The following is an 18203-nucleotide window of genomic DNA, read 5'->3' as shown; positions in this document are numbered from 1 at the left end:
TTTTTTTCCCCTGTAAATTACAAAATTTCAAACAGAAAGTTGCTTTTATTTTTAAAATACCTTTGTTACCTGCATCTAAATATATATGTGTATACATACAAATTAAATGAAAATATATCATTTTGTTTGCATAAACAGTTTTACTTATTGAAGTTATTGATTTGTCTTATTCTGCTCTGTTTATACATTTAATGGTTTTGGGAAAAGCAGAAAATAATACTGTTACAAATTCTGTAAATAGTAATTATTGTAGTAACGTAACCTGTAAATAGTTTCCCGTAATGAATATACAACCCCTTAACATATGGCTAAAGTATACAACCCCCTATTCTTTTTTCAGGGTTCATACACTTTTGGTTAAAAAAAGTTCCCTGACTTTTCCAGGTTTTCCAGGTTGTTTTTTAGAAAATTCCAGGTTACTCGCTTCATTCAAAATTTAAGTTTAAATAGTAATATTTTCAAAATAATTAAAATTGTTTAAAGTAGCGATGCAGAAGAACTGAAACTTCTCCCCTTAGATTAAAAAAAAAAAAATTGTTTTTTTTTTCGTTTGTTTTCTCTGTCAAAATTTTAAGTTTTTTTTAAACATTTTGTTCAAAATTGTTTTAATTTGTTTACTATTTGTTGAAAACAGAGTACTTCCAACTTATTTTAGCGTTTCTTTGATGTCACGCGTAATATTATAGCATTTTGCTGTAGTCCTGCAGCAACCTTTTAGCATCCGCTTTTGGTTTACAATACATTTTATTTTCTTATAAGTAGGTTAAACGAAACATATTGAGCAAAATGCAAAGCTAAATTTCAGTATAAATATGATTAACTTGTTGCATCAATCGGCGTACCATGTAATGCATAGTAACAAAAATCAACATCCGCCAATCATAGGCCAATGCCAATAATCTTTTTTTTTTTTTTCACATATTAAAGGACGCTTACATTAAAATTTCAAACTTTCTTTTCCAGAAAGTAATAGTTAATTTTCAAAAATTCATAACTTTTTGCACATTTAATGTTATTTTCAATATTACACATTGATATAAACGTCCAATTCTGTTTCTGGAAGTTTAAGTCTACTTCCATTGTGCAAACGATCAAATATGGCGGCAAAGTGAAAAATTTAAAATAATAAGTAGATTTTTGGATTTGTAGTATAAAAGTAGTAATAAATAATTAATAATCCTTAAAAAACTACAATAAAAGCAAAATAGTCAGTATTTAGCACATAAGAGTCTAAATCAATTAAAACAAAAAAAATGTTATGAAGATTAAATTTTGCATTTTTCCAGAAAATAATTACAAATTATCCGGAAAAAAAGGGCACAATTTGTGTTGTTTTCAATAGTTTGCATTGCAATTAACATCCAATGCCGTTTTCGGGAACTTAGGCACTTGAAAAAGGCTTGTGTACTTCCATCTTGGGAATGACCAAATATGGCGGCTATGCCCAAAAATGAGAAATAACTTTTTTTTAATTTGTTGCATGAAGACAGTTAAAAAATAATAAATCTTCATGATACTACAATTCATTGAAAAGTTTTTATCACATTTGCGTCCGAGGCAGTGAGGATAAGATTAAGTTTTAAGAACAAAATTTTTCATTTCTCAAGAAAATTATTTCAAATAATAATACAAAAACAATTTGCAGACCATTTTTTGTTGTTTTCATCAGTTTTCAATTAAAGAAAGCATCCAATTCTGCTTTGTTTTTAGAAACTTAGGCATTTTTGGATCGTATCTACTTCCATCTTGTGAATGACCAAAGATGGCGACTACGTTTAACACGTAGCTGAAATGATTTTCCGATCAACAAAAAAAAAAAAAAAAAAAAACATTTTCCCCGATCGACCCTCCCATCTACAGGTTGTGCTTCCGAAGCAGTAAATTGTCTTCTCTCCTGTTGAGTTTGTGCATAATTGCTGTTCACCTGATTTTTTTTCCCTTGGGAACTACTGAGAGCCAAAAATGGCGGCTGCTGAAGATTTTTTGGGTCGCCACTTTTTTCATTGCTTTAAAATTGTTACAATTTTTTTTAAATACATCGATAAAAATGAAGATTAGATCTTATAAAACGAAATTCCCTGGGAAAAAATTGGGGAAAGAAAAATTTTGGGGGCACATTTGGAAAATTCCTTGACATTTTTGATTAAGTCATTTTCCCTGATAATTCCAAGTTTTCCCGGAGCGTACGAACCCTGAACCGAACAGAATGTTGTGGCAACCCATCTAAAACTTAAGGCAGTAGAAAGAAATGCGTTCCCCTCACTGACTCCATGTAAGAAAATCTTCGCTCTTTTGGCGCATTTTTCGTTGTGAAAAAAAAAACGTTCATTTTTCGATTGCAGTTTTTAAGTGCCAGCGTCGGTTTAGATAAAAATTTACAATTTTTTTCGTGAAATCACAATAAAAACGAAGACTAGATCTCATAGTACTAATTCCTTGGGAAAAAAATGGAAAAAAAAAATTTGGAGGACAAAATTTGAAAACTCCCTGACTTTTCCCTGACATTTTTGGCAGTGTCATTTTCCCTGACAATTCCCGGTTTTCCCGGAATTCCCGGAGCGTACGAACCCTGTTTTTTCTTATTTCATTCACTGATTTTATCAATGAAAGTGTAGTTGTAGAACGTTGTAGCATTTTCTGGAATCTTTGAGAGATTTCTTTTCGGTGTGTATATAAGCCGTTAGCGATGGATAAAGAGTTAGTTTCGATTGAGATTTCGAACTGAGAGCGTATTTGCTCTGTTTATAGCGAGGCATTTCGCTGTGTTGTTTTCGTATTCGGACGTAAATACGTGTGTAACCGTTAAGTTTACGGTGTTGAGTGATATTTGCTTAATTGCTGATGATTAATTTAGCAATTGTTAACGATTTCTACCGTATATAGTGTAAATAAAGCTCCTGTGTTTTTATCAAGAACTGTGTCTTCATTTCGAGAAGTTGGAAGCCTCACCGAATCCGTTACAATACTTTGGTGTACAAAGAAATCAAATTATTCTACAGCTTGCTTTGTCAAAGTTGGTGTTTTCATGTGGGATACTGAACATCAAAAAGTATTTAAAAAAAAAGTATTGGAATGTAAGTATTAATTTATATATTGTTTATATTTTAATAATTTTGTGTTGGAAATTTCAAACTTTTCCCAAATGGAAATAAACTTGTTCAGGAAAAACAATTCCAAAGTTTTTGTCCCCCCCCCCAACCCCCTGACCGTTCCCATCTCTGGTCTAAACTTATAAAGGAAAAAATGCTCTAAAATGAAAGAAAATTAAACATAGTGAACATTTTCAAAAATGAACTTAAATGTCCTATTCTAAAATAACAATTATTATTCTACAATCAATTTGTTAATACAATTGAAACATATTTACAAAATAAACTATTTTACTAATGGATATCCTTAAAATCTAGTTTAGGACTTCAAACTTTTGTGAAACATTCAATTTTAATTTATAATTTTGTGAAAAGTCTACAGATAGTAATTCGTGAATTTTCTTTTAATTTCTTTAATTTTCTTTTAATTGAGCCACTGAGAATGGCATTATTTTAAATGATTTCTTTCCAAAAAGAAATATTGTATAAACTTTTGAAAGAAATTCCAATAATAAAAATAATTTAAACCAAAATGAGCTTTCAATTAAAGGGAAAAACTCATCTGCTGATTCTTTTAAGTATGAATTATAATAATTTTGTCTAAAGATTTAATCCATGCATCTTTACAAGGTTCTTAAAATGCTATTAATTTTATAAAGAAGAAGTATTTATGAAACACAGTGACTGAACTTTTCTGTTGACTATAAAAACAAATGCAGCATTTTTTTCTGAAATATTGGGATAAAATTTACAAAGAAATAATTTTATTTCATCTCCTTCTCGAGAAACGAACCCCAGCCCATTGTCTAGCAAATAAAATGAAATTTCCTCCATCTCTATGCAAGGATGAAGTTTGAATTCAGAAGACTGGCAATTTTTATGATCCTTACTATCAAGGCATTAAATTCCCCTCCCATCCATAAAATTTTTAGGGAATACTGAAAAAAAAACCACTTAAGGTAACAAAACTAGGTAAAACTCCCTCTCTTCCATGTTTATAGAATTTTTACACATATTTAATCAAAAGTTACCCATAGTAACATAGTTCATATTTACAGTAGACCCATGTTTTATGCGGGGGCTACGTTCCACGGAAATGCTGCGTAAATCAAAAGCGTGTAAATTGAGACCTAATACTAGTGTTAAAATTGGGTTAGGATCTGTAAAGAAGATTAAAAAAAATATTTAATTCTAGTAATGACTAATAGTATAATAAGTTTAATGTGTACTTATATCGATTTCTATGCACAACATACATAAAGAAAACATAAATTAATTTCGTGTTCTGTTTATAAAAAGGAGCTGGCTATGATATAATCTTTTGACATCATTAAGAATTTTTCTCTGTAGTTCTTTGCAGAGTATTAATGCATCCATAAGCACTAGCGTCATTTCCATGATGGAATCTTCCTTCATTAACAAATCAGAAAGATCATTTCTATTGTCTAGTAATGGCTCAAAATTTTCAATGTGAACGTTTTAGTTTGTGTATCATCGATATCGGTTTTGTCATCCTTTGTCACTCCTAAAAGCTCTTCTTCCAGTGAGTTCTGAACGGTGTGAGTTTAATAACTTTAATTCTGCAAAGAGCTCTGGAACCAATCGCATAAAATGTCTCTAGAGGCCCAAGATTGATTATTAGCAGGCCAAAATGCAGTTTGTTACCTGTAATCTGCAACTTTTAGGAGTTTAGATTTTGAAAGAGGGGAAAATTTTATCTATTTGCATTGCCGCATCCGCATAAAACCGAAACTCATCCACATATAATAAAATAAAATAAAAGTGTCAAATCTTAAACCGTGTATAATCAAAACCACGTAAAATGAGGGTCTACTGTATATTTATAGCATATATCACAGATACCAAGTTACAGTTATTTTCCAAAAAAAGGGAAGGGATGATGGTTTTGTCTAGCATTAAGAGATGAAATTGGTCTTTGAAATTTAATTACAATAAAAGTTTTACTCATTTTAAGTTCCTTTATGTTTTGTATTATGTAATTTTATATCCATAAACTGTTTTGTAGTATCTGACAGTACTTACCGTTTCTAATTTTTTCCTAGCTTCACTCAGAGCTTTCAATAATTGTTCTCTTTTTTTCGTAGGAGTATTTATCTAAGTGAAGAAAATAATATTATTTTAATATTTTTCACTTCTCAACATAATTTTATTTTAAAAAGTAAAGAATTGGGATGTTAGTATATTTGCTCGGTATTTGGCAGGCAGACCGAATATTTAGTTTGGTCGAATAATACAATATTTGGCAACTATACAGTAAACAAATTTAAATATTATACAATTGGTAAACAAACACATTTTTTTAAGCAATGAATGAAAGTTGTAGTATAGTACTATAATACAACTAATACACCAATATTCAAAGTAATTTTAATGTAAGAGAAAGCACTCAGATGTTAAATTTAAATTTGACTGCTTTTCAAATTTTCTTAAATCTTATCATACAGAAAGAATTTACCTGTCTTTCTGGAATCCCTGGAGACTTAGAAATGCCATTCACAAGAGCTCTGAAAAATATGCTTTATTTAAATATAGTTTGATTATAATTTTTTTCCTTTTACAATTAAAATACCAAATTTAAAAAAGAAAAATCAGTTTTAAAAAATTCAGATTGTGAGGACTATGTATCATTATATCCACAACTATAAACCACAGAAACGCATTACTATCCATTATTTCTTTTTCAAATGCTTTATATTGGATATTAATGTTGAACTCGATTAGCAAAAAAATGTATTGTGAAAAAATGACACTGAGCTTTTAATATTGAAATAACGTTTTAGATGTCACTGAGACTTATACAAGGTGAGCAAAAATGATGGGTCTGATTTCAGAAAATCATTTTCGAAACTACTGCACATAGTAGTAGAATAAGTGATACATGAATGTAAAGAGAAATACATCAAGGTTTTTTTAAATTACAAGTGTTCGATATGTTAGCTTTTTGTTACACAACAAGCGTTTTATCCAGGGGTTCCAAAAGTGGGTTTTGCGACACCCTAAGGTGCCATAGGGATAGGTGAAGGGTGCTGCAAAGAGTCAAAGGCCCTCTTAAAGGTATCTATCCCCTAATTCATTGCTGCCTCTTCCAATAAGCTGTTGCCCACAAGCCTACTAAAGTAATACAGTACAAGACCGTTATAACACACACCTTGGGACCAGAGCTTTTGCGTTATGCAGGGTTTTGCATTATATAGATAATTTCACAAATTTTTGAAACAAATATTCAGAATATATCTATATATTAGCACTTTAGAATGAGTTTTATCTGCAATGAGTATAAAAGCACTTTTTTTTACAATTAGTCATTCACAAATAAATATGTTTCACAATCAAAAGAATGAATTATCCTGCACTTCTGCTAGCTTCATGGTGTGCATAACAGCTGCATTTTCAAGAGCCATCTGATATTTTCTGTTTGCTATGAGTACTAATTTTCATTTAAAAGCTTTGAATTAAGATGGAAAGATGATAAACTGTCTCAAAATTTAATTTGCCTAACAATTTTCATGTTTACAAAGAAAAACAGAGGGATTTTTTAAACCTCAAAACCTATTGTTTACCTCTGAAAAGTTGCGCGGTTTATAGAGAATTTCGTTATACAGGTCAGCGTCATAAAGGTATTCTACTGTAATTTTTTCTAATTTCAAGATTAGTCTGAGACTTGAATAGCTTAAAACAATGACCCCTCGTTCTGTTTTCTGCACAAAAATTCTGAATGATTTACCTTAGAGAAAATATTTTTTTCAAAGTCCACTTTAGTCTTTGGATATTTAAAAGACAAATTTTAATTAGAGATAATTTGCATCCTGAATATCATGCTTTTTTGTAACAAATGATTAGCTCTGAATCTGCATATAAATCTATAAAAATCCAAGTTTTTATGAAAGTACATTTTTATATACTTAACACATCACATGCTACAAATCAATGGGAAGTTAACAATTTCCTTTTGATCTCTGCATAGTTATTTTCACACAATGTATACACCGCTTACCAGTGTAAAATCACACAAAGCAATGTGCTACAAGCAAGAATAGTTACCAAAAAAATTTTAAAAAGGAAAAGAAAAAAAGACAAATGACGTTCCCCCCCCCCCCCCCATTCTCTCTCAATGATTAGAGTTAATACTAGAAACAGCTTTGTAAAAATATACTTGTAAAAATGAAAAGAAATATCTTATCAATTATTCTAAAAACTTTCAGTTAAAATCTATGAAACTTAACTTATTCATCTTTGAAAATTAGGATTTTTTTTAAGTATTAAAATTTTTTTTTTAAACTAGTCAACTCTTAATAACTCAAAGCCTTATAATTCTGTATATGCCTAGTAGTAGTATTAATTAATTTTTAAATATTAATTCCAATTAATATTTACAATTCTTACAATGCATTGTAAAATTACAGACATACTTTTTAGTAGGAACAAGGGAACCAGCAAGGAATTTTGCAGAAATACTTTGACGATATAGACTTTTATCATCAGCATCATGAGAATCAATTGAATCAGTTTTTTCTAAGCTCTCATAGGTACTTTTCATGAATTTTTCCCTCTGACCCAATCTTTCCAGATTTTCCGTACTAATACACAAGGAGCTGAGAAATGAACGATCACTGTCAACAGGTGTGCTTGCATCTTCCTCATCGCTGTTTGTTTCATTATGCTCTAAAAGAAAAAGCACATTTTTTGAAGTACAAACATTTGAGAAGCATATTTTCTAACAAGAAATAAGAGTTCCTTTAATTTATTAATTATTCTTAATCAGTAAAACATTGAAAATAATAGTAAATATTCACCTTAGCACAGATGAATTAAAATAAATAAAATAATCATTTTGTGATAATTCTGTCTTATTACACTTTAGTTTACCTTTCTTTTCAAAATTACTAACAGAAACTAATATTATACTGTATGTTGCATTGCTGAAAAATTCGAAATAAATTTTTAAAAAAAGGGAGGGGCGGAATATGACGGAAAAAAAGTTAAAAATTAAAAAGGCAGAACATTGAAATTTTTAATAAGAAAACTGTGATATAAAACCCAAAATTCAGAATAATTACACAACCAAAGGTAGCTAGTGTGCTTTGGGAAAACGGAAGTGTACGGCATCCTGCGTAAGCAGCCAAATTTATTAATATTTGTTGTTCAAAAGTCACTTGGTAGCGAAACTACAAATGAGGGACCTGGTAGAAAAAATAATGAAACTTATATAAACTGATTGAAGCTTAACTTGATACAGTGAAACATGTGTATAACGATACTGTGTATAACAATAACCTGTCTACAACAATATTTTTTTGACCCCAATAAACTATCAGCATGAATAATCAAACTGTCTATAGCAATAACCTGTCTATTACAATATTTTTTTTTAGGTTCCAACAGTAAACCTATAACCGCTGACATAAATACTTGTAAATACGAGTAACATACCTGGAGTGCTAATTACTGGTACATCACTTAAAAGTCTTTCTGGTTTTGGCTTCTGAGAATGGGTAGCACCTTCTTTGCCATTGGCTTCATTGCTTGCACAAACATGGAATGACCTGAAAAGGTAAATTAACAGAAATATGTTAATTTGAAAAAACTAATTAAATACACTAATAATATCATATACAAATATAAGATTCTGGGGCCAAAATCAGTCCTTAAGAGAGGTAGTCACTTAATGAAGGCTGCTTTAAAATAGCGTTGTTATTGCACGCCCCTGTTGGCGAGCAGAACTAAACCAGTTTCATCATATTGTACACCCTCAAAAAATCCAACACCGTTAAAGAATCATCAGATAAGTCAGTTAAAATTATAAAAACCATCGTTAAACATTGGCATTTATTTATTAAACGTTAATAAAATTATTGTTTCAACTGCTATTGTACGTTTGTTTTCGTACACAGTCGACTCCCGATACAATGCGATCCGACTTACGCGAAATGGCTATAACGAGATTTTTTCCCCAGTAAAGAATTTTAGATCTAACACGAATTCTTCGTCTGCAACACGAAAACTTTCAGAAGGGAATTGCGGTGTGTATCTAAGCAATAAGTGAGATTAATTGAAAACTTTTGGCCAGGTAAAAGTGTACAAAATATCATACCCATCAACAATATCAGATCCATCTTCTGAAGCAGGATAAAAAATCATTTCACTGATCTCAGAGTCTGATCTTTCATCCTCAGCATCTATTTCTTCTAATCTCATACTACTTGAATTAGAAAAGGGACGGACTTTTTCTCTTCTGTTACTAGAACTGTTATAATCTGACGAATGGCGTAGTGTCACTCTGCCATTAATTTCCTTAAAAAAATAAGAAAAATGACTAAGACATGTAACATAGTTTAGACAGGTAATATAAACAACAAGAAAAAAATATATAAAAAAATAAAATAACAAAACAACTGGATTAACACAAAAATTTCTAAAAATACCATGCATATAAATAAAGATTGTAAGATGGTTTTTAAAAATGAAAACTGTTGTATTAAACACATAAGACTTACACAAACAAAAAATCATTTACAGCCTATGAGCAAATTTCATTCCCTACATAGTAAAATTTTAATATAGGAAAAGAGGAACTTTCAGGTAGTTACACTTTAAAAACATTTCAATATCAAAAAATCATAATAGTTGAGAGTAAAACAACTCATAAACTGTATGAAATATATTTTCATTTCTACTGCACAAAATTCACTATGAAAATTTAGAACATTAAAGACATTTTCTTTTGGATAGTAATTTTTTAAAACTTTTTAACAAAGCAAACGGAAGAAACTATGATCTATGTTATTATTAATAGATCCTCTACTCTTCCCTTCATTCCACTAATTACTTCTCTTGAAAATAAACACCAGCAGAATATCTAATCATATGAATTATAGTCGCTGACAAACAGAGAAAGTCACTCAAACTGCCTAGTAGTTTCTTACTCATTTAAATTAGGTCCTGCTTTTATAAAGTTTATAATACGGATGAGACAGAATAGTATTGGAAATTTCTCCCAACAAAAAAATTGCTTCACAGAACGAAAATTCAGCTATAGGCCACTAAGTGTCGAAGGAGCACATACCTCGCTCAAAAGAAAAAATGCCTTTAAACGACTAAAATTATAAATATTCTGAGGATTTTTACTGAAAATATTTCCTAACTTATATTTAAATGTAAAATAAGTTATTAATTATAATTACTATACATAAAAAATTAACTTTAGGAAAAAATCAGAAATTTAATGAACTGTAAGCACCAATTTAAAGAAAAAAAACATAGCATAAAATGTTTCATTTTCATTTATTTCTTATCTTTTTAGTTGTAGGGGAACACTGGCACAGTGAAATGGTGAAATTTAGCTCCAACTATCTGGTATTATTTTAACTATGTAATACCATACGTAATCTATTCCAGTCAGGAAAAAAATGCCGCTGAAGATTAAAGCATTTGGTAATACAGGCAGTTTTTTAAAAAAAATACTCATAATGTAATATTTTGTTGTAAGTCAAAAATTATTTTTGTTACTATAAAATGATAAAGGTATTGTTATTAACATTTTAAATATTAATTGAGACCTCCTAATATTCAATGCAGTATTAATTTAGTTAATATTGAGCTTTTTGGATTTTAAATAAATTGTACAATTAGGTACATACGGGGCAAAGTGAATAGTTTGTTTCATTTGCTCACTCAATCATTTAATATAAATCACTTACGTTTTCATTTATTAAATAATTCATTTACATTCCTTCATTTTGTAATTCACTTATTTATTCATTCATTCACTTATTTTATTATTCATTCATTCATTCACTCATTTATTTTTCATATATTAATTGATTTATTCATTTTATTGCTCGTTTATTCCTTTATTCATTCAATCTTTTATTTAGTGATTCTTTTGATCAAAAATATGTTTTATAATACAATAAAAATTATTTCATTAGAAAAACATTTTATTTTTCACTTTGTCCCATGAAAATAAAAAGTGAAAATTTTCCCAATTCTTTTTGAAGACTCAAATTTACTACCAAAAATAATAAGTACTGTTTCAATGCAAGTTTCATTATAAAATAATGTTCTTACTTTATGTACCGTAACTTTCAAAATAATTTTCCGAGTTGTTCGTGTTGAAAAAACTCCGTCAGCTCCCCCTACCTTATTATCAGTAATGTTTTTATTGTTATTTCTTTAAATTAAGGAGATATTTGCTTCAAAATTATTTTTTGAAAACAGGCACATAAGGATCTCTGGACGAAACAAAATTTTCTATGGATCATTTATTATTTGCTAGACGAGTGATTGAGAATTACTGATGTAGTCACCTTGTTATTGTAAAATAGACGATTTCAATAATGAATCAATGAATTTAAAAATAGATAATCGTGAGCATAAGTGATGGTGACAAGAAAACATTTAGACAAATATCCGATTCAAAAACAGAATAGTTCGCCATCTCACAGAAAGATTCTTCTTGTGTACAATCCCAATATTCCCTACTTACATACAGTGGAAAGTTAGAACCCAAACTTATCCCTACCTATACCTAGTGGTCTCAAAATGAATAAGTGTTTTCAAGTTTGCAATTAGTCTTCACCTAGACCCTTGCAGGGGCGTGCACAGAAATTTTGGGGCCCATCATAAATGACATTTCCGGGCCTCCCTCCATGTTGTTTACCTCAATATTTCACGCATAATTTTTATATATATAAGTATTGGGCTCCTTCAGGCTCGGGTCCGGGCCAACAGGTATCCCTCCCCCCCCTCTGGACCCTTGAGGCTACTCATAACTATAGTATATATTATGGCAGCATTTCTCAACTTTTTTTGACCCGCGGACTGGTAAGAGATATTGAAAAAAAATCACGAACCAATTTGTCCACCTCTTTTTCTGTATTTAATTTTTTTTGGAAAAACAGAGAGAAAAATAAATTTTGCATTTGGGGACTGTTAGAAACATGAAATTTTGATTTGCAGTTTAGTGGGGTTTTTACTTTTCTTTTTTCATTCCCCCCCCCCCCCCCCAAAGGCTTGACTTTTGGCTTGAGAACCCTTAAACATGCCTCAAATTTTTTTGCAAACTGCTGAGGTTTCTCTCTCTCCTTTTTGTACAAAATGATAATAATAAATGAATTAATAAGTGAATACTGGTAACATTTTACTTTTTTTTGGGGGGGGGGGTAAAGAAATGTTTTTATTGTGGACAAGCAAAAATCTCCGAGGACTGGTAAAAAAATTCTGCAAAATGGTGCCAGTCCGCCGGATCACCAGTTGAGAATTGCTATTTTATAGCAGCATTAAGTGATCTTGAAAGAGAATACACCAAATTGTTTACCTCATTACAAGTTCCATTTAAAATTTCATTTCTACTTTGCTCAGAAACTTCAAATTCTATATCTTTAGTTTCCTGCAATTAGAACATACAAAATTCAACCAACTAATATTTAATGGTATCACAGAAGAATTAGCATTTAGTCTATAAGTACGCATGCTTTTGCAAGAACGAAAGAGTTAAAATAAGTTGATGAATTGTAACTGTTAAACAAAGCTGGGAAAGTTAGATCACAAAATATTTACCAATATATTCCTATTGGAATCTTCTGCATTATTCGTAGTTGATTCTTCAGATCCTTCTGTGAGGGAGAAAAATAATTTTAACAATCTGTTCTGAGATTAAAAAATTAAAAACTTCAAGTACAATACAGAAATACCATAAGTAAAAACTACTATTCCAGTTATTTTACTATGCAGAATTTTATTTCAGGTTTTTTAAGAATTTATAATGTTTTTGTGAAATTAAATACTTTAAGATCATCAACTAAGTTAGAGTGATTCCTCGGAATATAGAAAGCTTCTCATAAATAAGATCTGTCGAGTTAGATCATTTTTGGAGAATTTTATAAGCGTTAAAGCCAAAAGTGATTCAAACACCAACAATGTTGAGCAATGTTAGACTTATTTGTTGATTTTTGGAAAGTCAAGAATCGCTCAAACTTTGTGATTTTAAAGCAGTTCTTATTTATTTGCAGCTTGACTTCCATTTTTGTAATTTGTTCAAGTTCATTTTCAATATTTTTCTTTTTGCTGTTTATTTATTCCCTTACCTGGCACATTAGGAAATGGAATGACAGAATCGGAATCTAAATAGGATCTAACAACCAAGCCTTGACCATCAATTCGTTGTGCCCATCTACCACGGGGTGGAATCGGGGGTGGCAGATTCTGATTAGCATTTGATGGATCAGGAAGTTTTTCTAACATCTAGAAAAAAGAAAGAATTTAATGTCAGTGTAAGGCTCAATTAAACAAAACATTTATAATACTTCTTCTACTGGTTAAAAAACTATATGAGCAAATAAATGAAACCTATTTACCTGTTTTTTGGCCCAAAGTGGTAACTGCCCAACACTGAACCTATAACCAGGTGGGGCAGTTTCTATTTCTGCATTAGCAGTGACTAGATCTGGTTCCTCAGTAATTTTACTATTAGTAGTATTCTCGAGGAGTTGCAAAGGTTTGGTAATGGCAATAGTGCTTTTTCTGAGGGGAAAACATACATGAATTAAAATTTTAAAGAATGAAACAAATGAGTGCAAACAGAAGGAAGAACTTCACAAATAAAAGAATATTTTTTCTTCTATTCTAGCTCACCTCATTTTAACTTTGAATATTTATTTTGACCACTATAACTACAAACATACTATAGTTTTGCGAATGTTTAAAAACGTAATCACATCTAAAACAATTTTCAGTTATGTGAAACTAAATAAGATTATTAGTGATTTTCATTGATGAGACTACAGTACAAAATATATACTTCCAACTGTAAAAATTGACAAAACTAATACTAACAAAATACTGATAAGTACTTCAGTGCTGATTGTAAAACAGGAAGAACATTTTTTTAAAAATCCTACTTTGTGTCAATGATTCAAATGAAAACAAAAAAGCAAATTTTGACACACAGCTGTTGCTCTTAAAGGGCTAGAAAAAAAGGGTTATCAATGGATTATACAATTACAGGTTCTTAACTAAATTTATTTATCATATCTTGACCCATGTTATCTGTCTAAAATTTAATTTCACGCATCACATGAAACAGCATCAGTAGCATCAAAAACAGGCCTAGTAAAAGCAGTTATTTTGTTTTGTGGAAGTCTTTTATGGACTAAAGCATGCTATAAAGCTCTACCCCATGTAATTAATATCCACTGACATAATCAAGCACCTACCTCACATCCTGCCATAAATTAGACACTCCAGTGCTTTCCGCTGACAGCTGCTTGTTCAACATTGTTTGGGTAACATCTGTTGGCAATCGCCAGAGAAAAATGCATCTAAATAAAACCAAAATTGTTTTAAAACAATTCTCAGCTGCATGTAATTTAAAATGAAAGTTAAAATGAAATCTAAAGCGTAACAAACTATAAACTTTGTTTTGTTTTAAATAACATGCTAAACATACCCATCACCCGACACAGAGATTAAATGCCTTCCATTGTTTGTAAATTTCAGTCCTGTTACAAGCTCTGAATGACCAAACATTGTGGCTAAACATTCTCCAGTGATATAATCATATAAATATAAGCTCTTATCTGTACAACTAGTTGCCAAAAACGTTCCAGAAGGATCCAGCACAACCTGCATGGGGGGAAAAAAAGTATAAAATTTTTTGAATATTTAGCTGTTCATCAGCATTTCAATCATTCAGTTATTAACTCACGCAGCAATAATATTAGAAAAGGGAAATGAATCAGCACAGTAAATTACACAAAAGATGCTTGCAAAATAACTACCGAAAATCTGCATAATGAGAATACAATACCATTTTTTACACCACTCACCTAACAATTTCCATAGAATTCTCAAGTGAAAACTGGAGACTAAAATCCTTCTTCCGTAAGAAAAATAATCAGTCTTCAACCTGCCTTTTGATATGCATATTCTATGATTAGAACCTCACATTTGCAGCCTAAAGAAGCTGAAGTACAGCAGAACTCCAATTATCAGAACTCCATGAATCACTTACCGAATTTCAGAAGAAAAAGAATATGATTGAAATGCACCAATTCACATAATAATGATTTTGGCTACTTGCACTATTTTTCCTCCCTCCGCTATTTTCCCTCCCTCCGTGAAATTAATGTAAGCACAGCGAGAACATTATTGAAATGACGAGTCATTGTCTCATAGTGCAGTTCTGTTATTGGCTCCTAATGTGCAGCCTTTTTAAGTACATTTAACACCCAAAAGTGTTACCCTTTCATTCAACTAATTTAAACATTCAACTAATTTTTCTTTAAAAGTAGTTTTTCTCCCATTTTCAACATCTACACAGTAATAATTTAAAATAAGATCCTTTTATTTATGGAAAAAATCAAATTATCCAAATGGGGTCCAGGCCCAATTGATTCAGATAAATTGGAGAACTACTGTAGATGTATCAGCTTCAATATGAACCCAGTTTTTCATTTTCAATTGAGTGACATAAGCAGAATTCTTTTCCTGGGTGGTGTTGGAAGGAGGGAGGGAGGATCATAACCAGAGCTTAATTTGCATGAGAGTTCACGGCAGCTCAGTTCCTGTACTTCTTTTCAATTTCATACAAATGTTTTCCTATTAGACAAAGTTCAGGTTATTTACGCATAAAAGTTAGTTCTGATGACCATGCCCCCCCCCCCTTTTCCTTTGTTAAAAATTAAGCAATGGTCATAATGTTCCTCATCTCTTCCTTACAACGTTAATGGGGATAGGGGGGGGGGAGAGGGGAGATGAACGTCATTTCTAGAAATATTTGACACATCATTGTAAAAATAAAGCAATTTAATATAAATTGGTTTCAAGGCACCTTTCTAGAAAAAATAAATCTCTGCTTTTTATATTAAAGCAGGCATTAGTAACCTAAACGGAACTTTTTTGGCCTAGCAAAAATCCATCAATCATCTCATCTACCACAATTAGTTACCAATGATGACATCTTCCTCCAGCTCGGTTATTCACTATTCCAGACTGATGAGTTCTAATAAGAACGAAACTGCAGTCTCCCGATGTGATAACCTGGTTGTCTCGTACATTGCATGTGATTCATCTTTTTTTTTTTTCACATTTAAGTAGTAATTTAGGATACATGGTACTAAGGGGAAAAAAAATCTGTCTGTTGTATGATAGGCTACTTCATAGCTTCACTTCAATGAAACACAAACATACATAAGGAATTCTGCCATACTATGCAATTGCTTTGACACAGTTTTAAAAGGAAAATTTGGTGAACTGACGTACGGATTGCAAAGCATCATGACCTTATTAACGATTCTTTGATTATTCAACTGATTTCAGGTGTCAACATTGATTATTTTAGGCCATTCTTAGAAACAATTTACAGGAAACACTTACTATAAAACTAGGTTCTCAATTCATGACATGTTATGGTTTAACAGCGTAGTTAAATACAAAGAAGATTGTTGTTAACATGAAGAACTTTGGTTTGATACTTTAATTAGAATATTAAAGCAAAACAAAGATTTTTAATTCAGAATTATTTGTTTATTTTTTTTTTTCTTTTTCTTTCTTTTTTTTTTTTTTGAAAGCAAAAATCACCTTTATTAGAGTTCCATCTTCTCCTTGAGAGCCTCTAAAACAGCGACCATGTTTTCCATTTGTCACAGAATAGACTCGAATGTTTCGATCTTGACAAGCAGTTAGAATATGCCGTTGTTGTACATCAACTTCCATATCATACAGTGTGGTTTTACCAACCACATGATGTTCTCTAATTAAAGATAGCTGTGGATTCTAAAAAAAAAAGGGTATAAGAGAAACAGTCACAATAAGCATTTTTCACAGTACAGAAACTTATTAAAGTAAAAATATACTTCTATGCACATTAAAAAGAAAAAAAAACGTATTAGAACTGAATTTTATTTCTTTCAGAACATAGAGTAATCCCCCTCCCAATGAGTATTCTTTTTTTTTTTCTTGAATCAATTTACCACACATACCTTTATTTAAATATTTTCAACTTATACTCTTAAAATCTAATACCTGTTTTCGGCAAATTCCGCTGAACTAATGTAGCGTACGAAAAAACATCTAGTTTTTCAACTTGGTCAACTCAATGCAGCTCTAATTACAAGTAGTTTTAAATAAAAAATAAAAAATTTTCTAAAATCAAAATGTTTTATATTTGCAAAAAACAAAAATTTAATTAGTTGCACTACACAAGTAAAGCTAAAACATTACTAATAGGTCCTTAAATTAATTTCTATTAGGCTATACATCAGAACTAAAATATGCATTGCATCGAGTATATTTAAACGATTGTTAATACAGTCGGACCTCCGTATATCAAAGTAGCAAATTGCTGGAAAAAAATTCGATATATAGAAACAATCTGTTTTTATCACAAAAATCTCCTAAAACATTAAAATTAAAGCTAATTTTCTTGTATGAAATCCAATTTCTAATTTATACGAGCATCGGATTAAACGAAAGTTAAGAATTAAAAAAATAACAGAAATTACACTTTTGCCCCTTCATACATATTCATTCTTCGGCAATTCAACTTGATTCGCAACATTAATGTATTTTCGTTTTGACAATGTAATCGAGAGAAAATTAAAAAATCAATCTACTTAACCTGAATGATTTTCAATGAAACTAAAAAGATTAAAAATGATAATCAACAGACAAAAGGGATAACTTGAAACTGATTTTACAGTGTTACTGGTTACAACTAAGATTTGAAATGAACTTGACGGAGTTTAACAACTCCAGAACGGAACAACGACCTATCTTCACACTCCTCAACCCCAGATTCCTTGAGAGTTTCATAGCAACCTTTAGTGAACATAATTTTCTCCCCTTACCTTCAATTTTCATGAGACAAACAGTCTAAAGTGGAAAAAAATCTACGAATGTCTCGAGAAAATTTTCGATATATAGAGATTTTTTCGATATATAGAAACAAATTTTATATGTAATGAACATGGAAATGTGCTGGGATTTCGATATATAGAAAATTTCGATATGTGGAAGTTCGATATATGGAGGTCCGACTGTAATTGCATTTGGATTAATCAACAATAAAATATACATACTTAAAAGGCACTAAAG

At 30.6% G+C, this 18203-nt stretch overlaps 1 protein-coding gene across 1 annotated transcript in view; it reads right to left on the bottom strand.

The window, feature by feature from the left end:
* LOC129222487 (mitogen-activated protein kinase-binding protein 1-like) overlaps positions 1-18203 on the bottom strand; it is a 122658-nt gene that overhangs the window by 8765 nt on the left and 95690 nt on the right. The window contains 11 exon segments of the mRNA XM_054857001.1: positions 5133-5204; positions 5566-5614; positions 7520-7772; positions 8541-8653; positions 9202-9401; positions 12427-12482; positions 13127-13352; positions 13466-13631; positions 14324-14428; positions 14557-14732; positions 16689-16883. Of these exon segments, the coding sequence (XP_054712976.1) occupies positions 5133-5204; positions 5566-5614; positions 7520-7772; positions 8541-8653; positions 9202-9401; positions 12427-12482; positions 13127-13352; positions 13466-13631; positions 14324-14428; positions 14557-14732; positions 16689-16883 (1611 nt within the window).

The sequence above is a fragment of the Uloborus diversus genome, chromosome 5, assembly GCF_026930045.1.
Source record: "Uloborus diversus isolate 005 chromosome 5, Udiv.v.3.1, whole genome shotgun sequence".
NCBI lineage: Eukaryota > Metazoa > Arthropoda > Arachnida > Araneae > Uloboridae > Uloborus > Uloborus diversus.
This window is presented reverse-complemented; position numbering and strand designations above follow the sequence as displayed.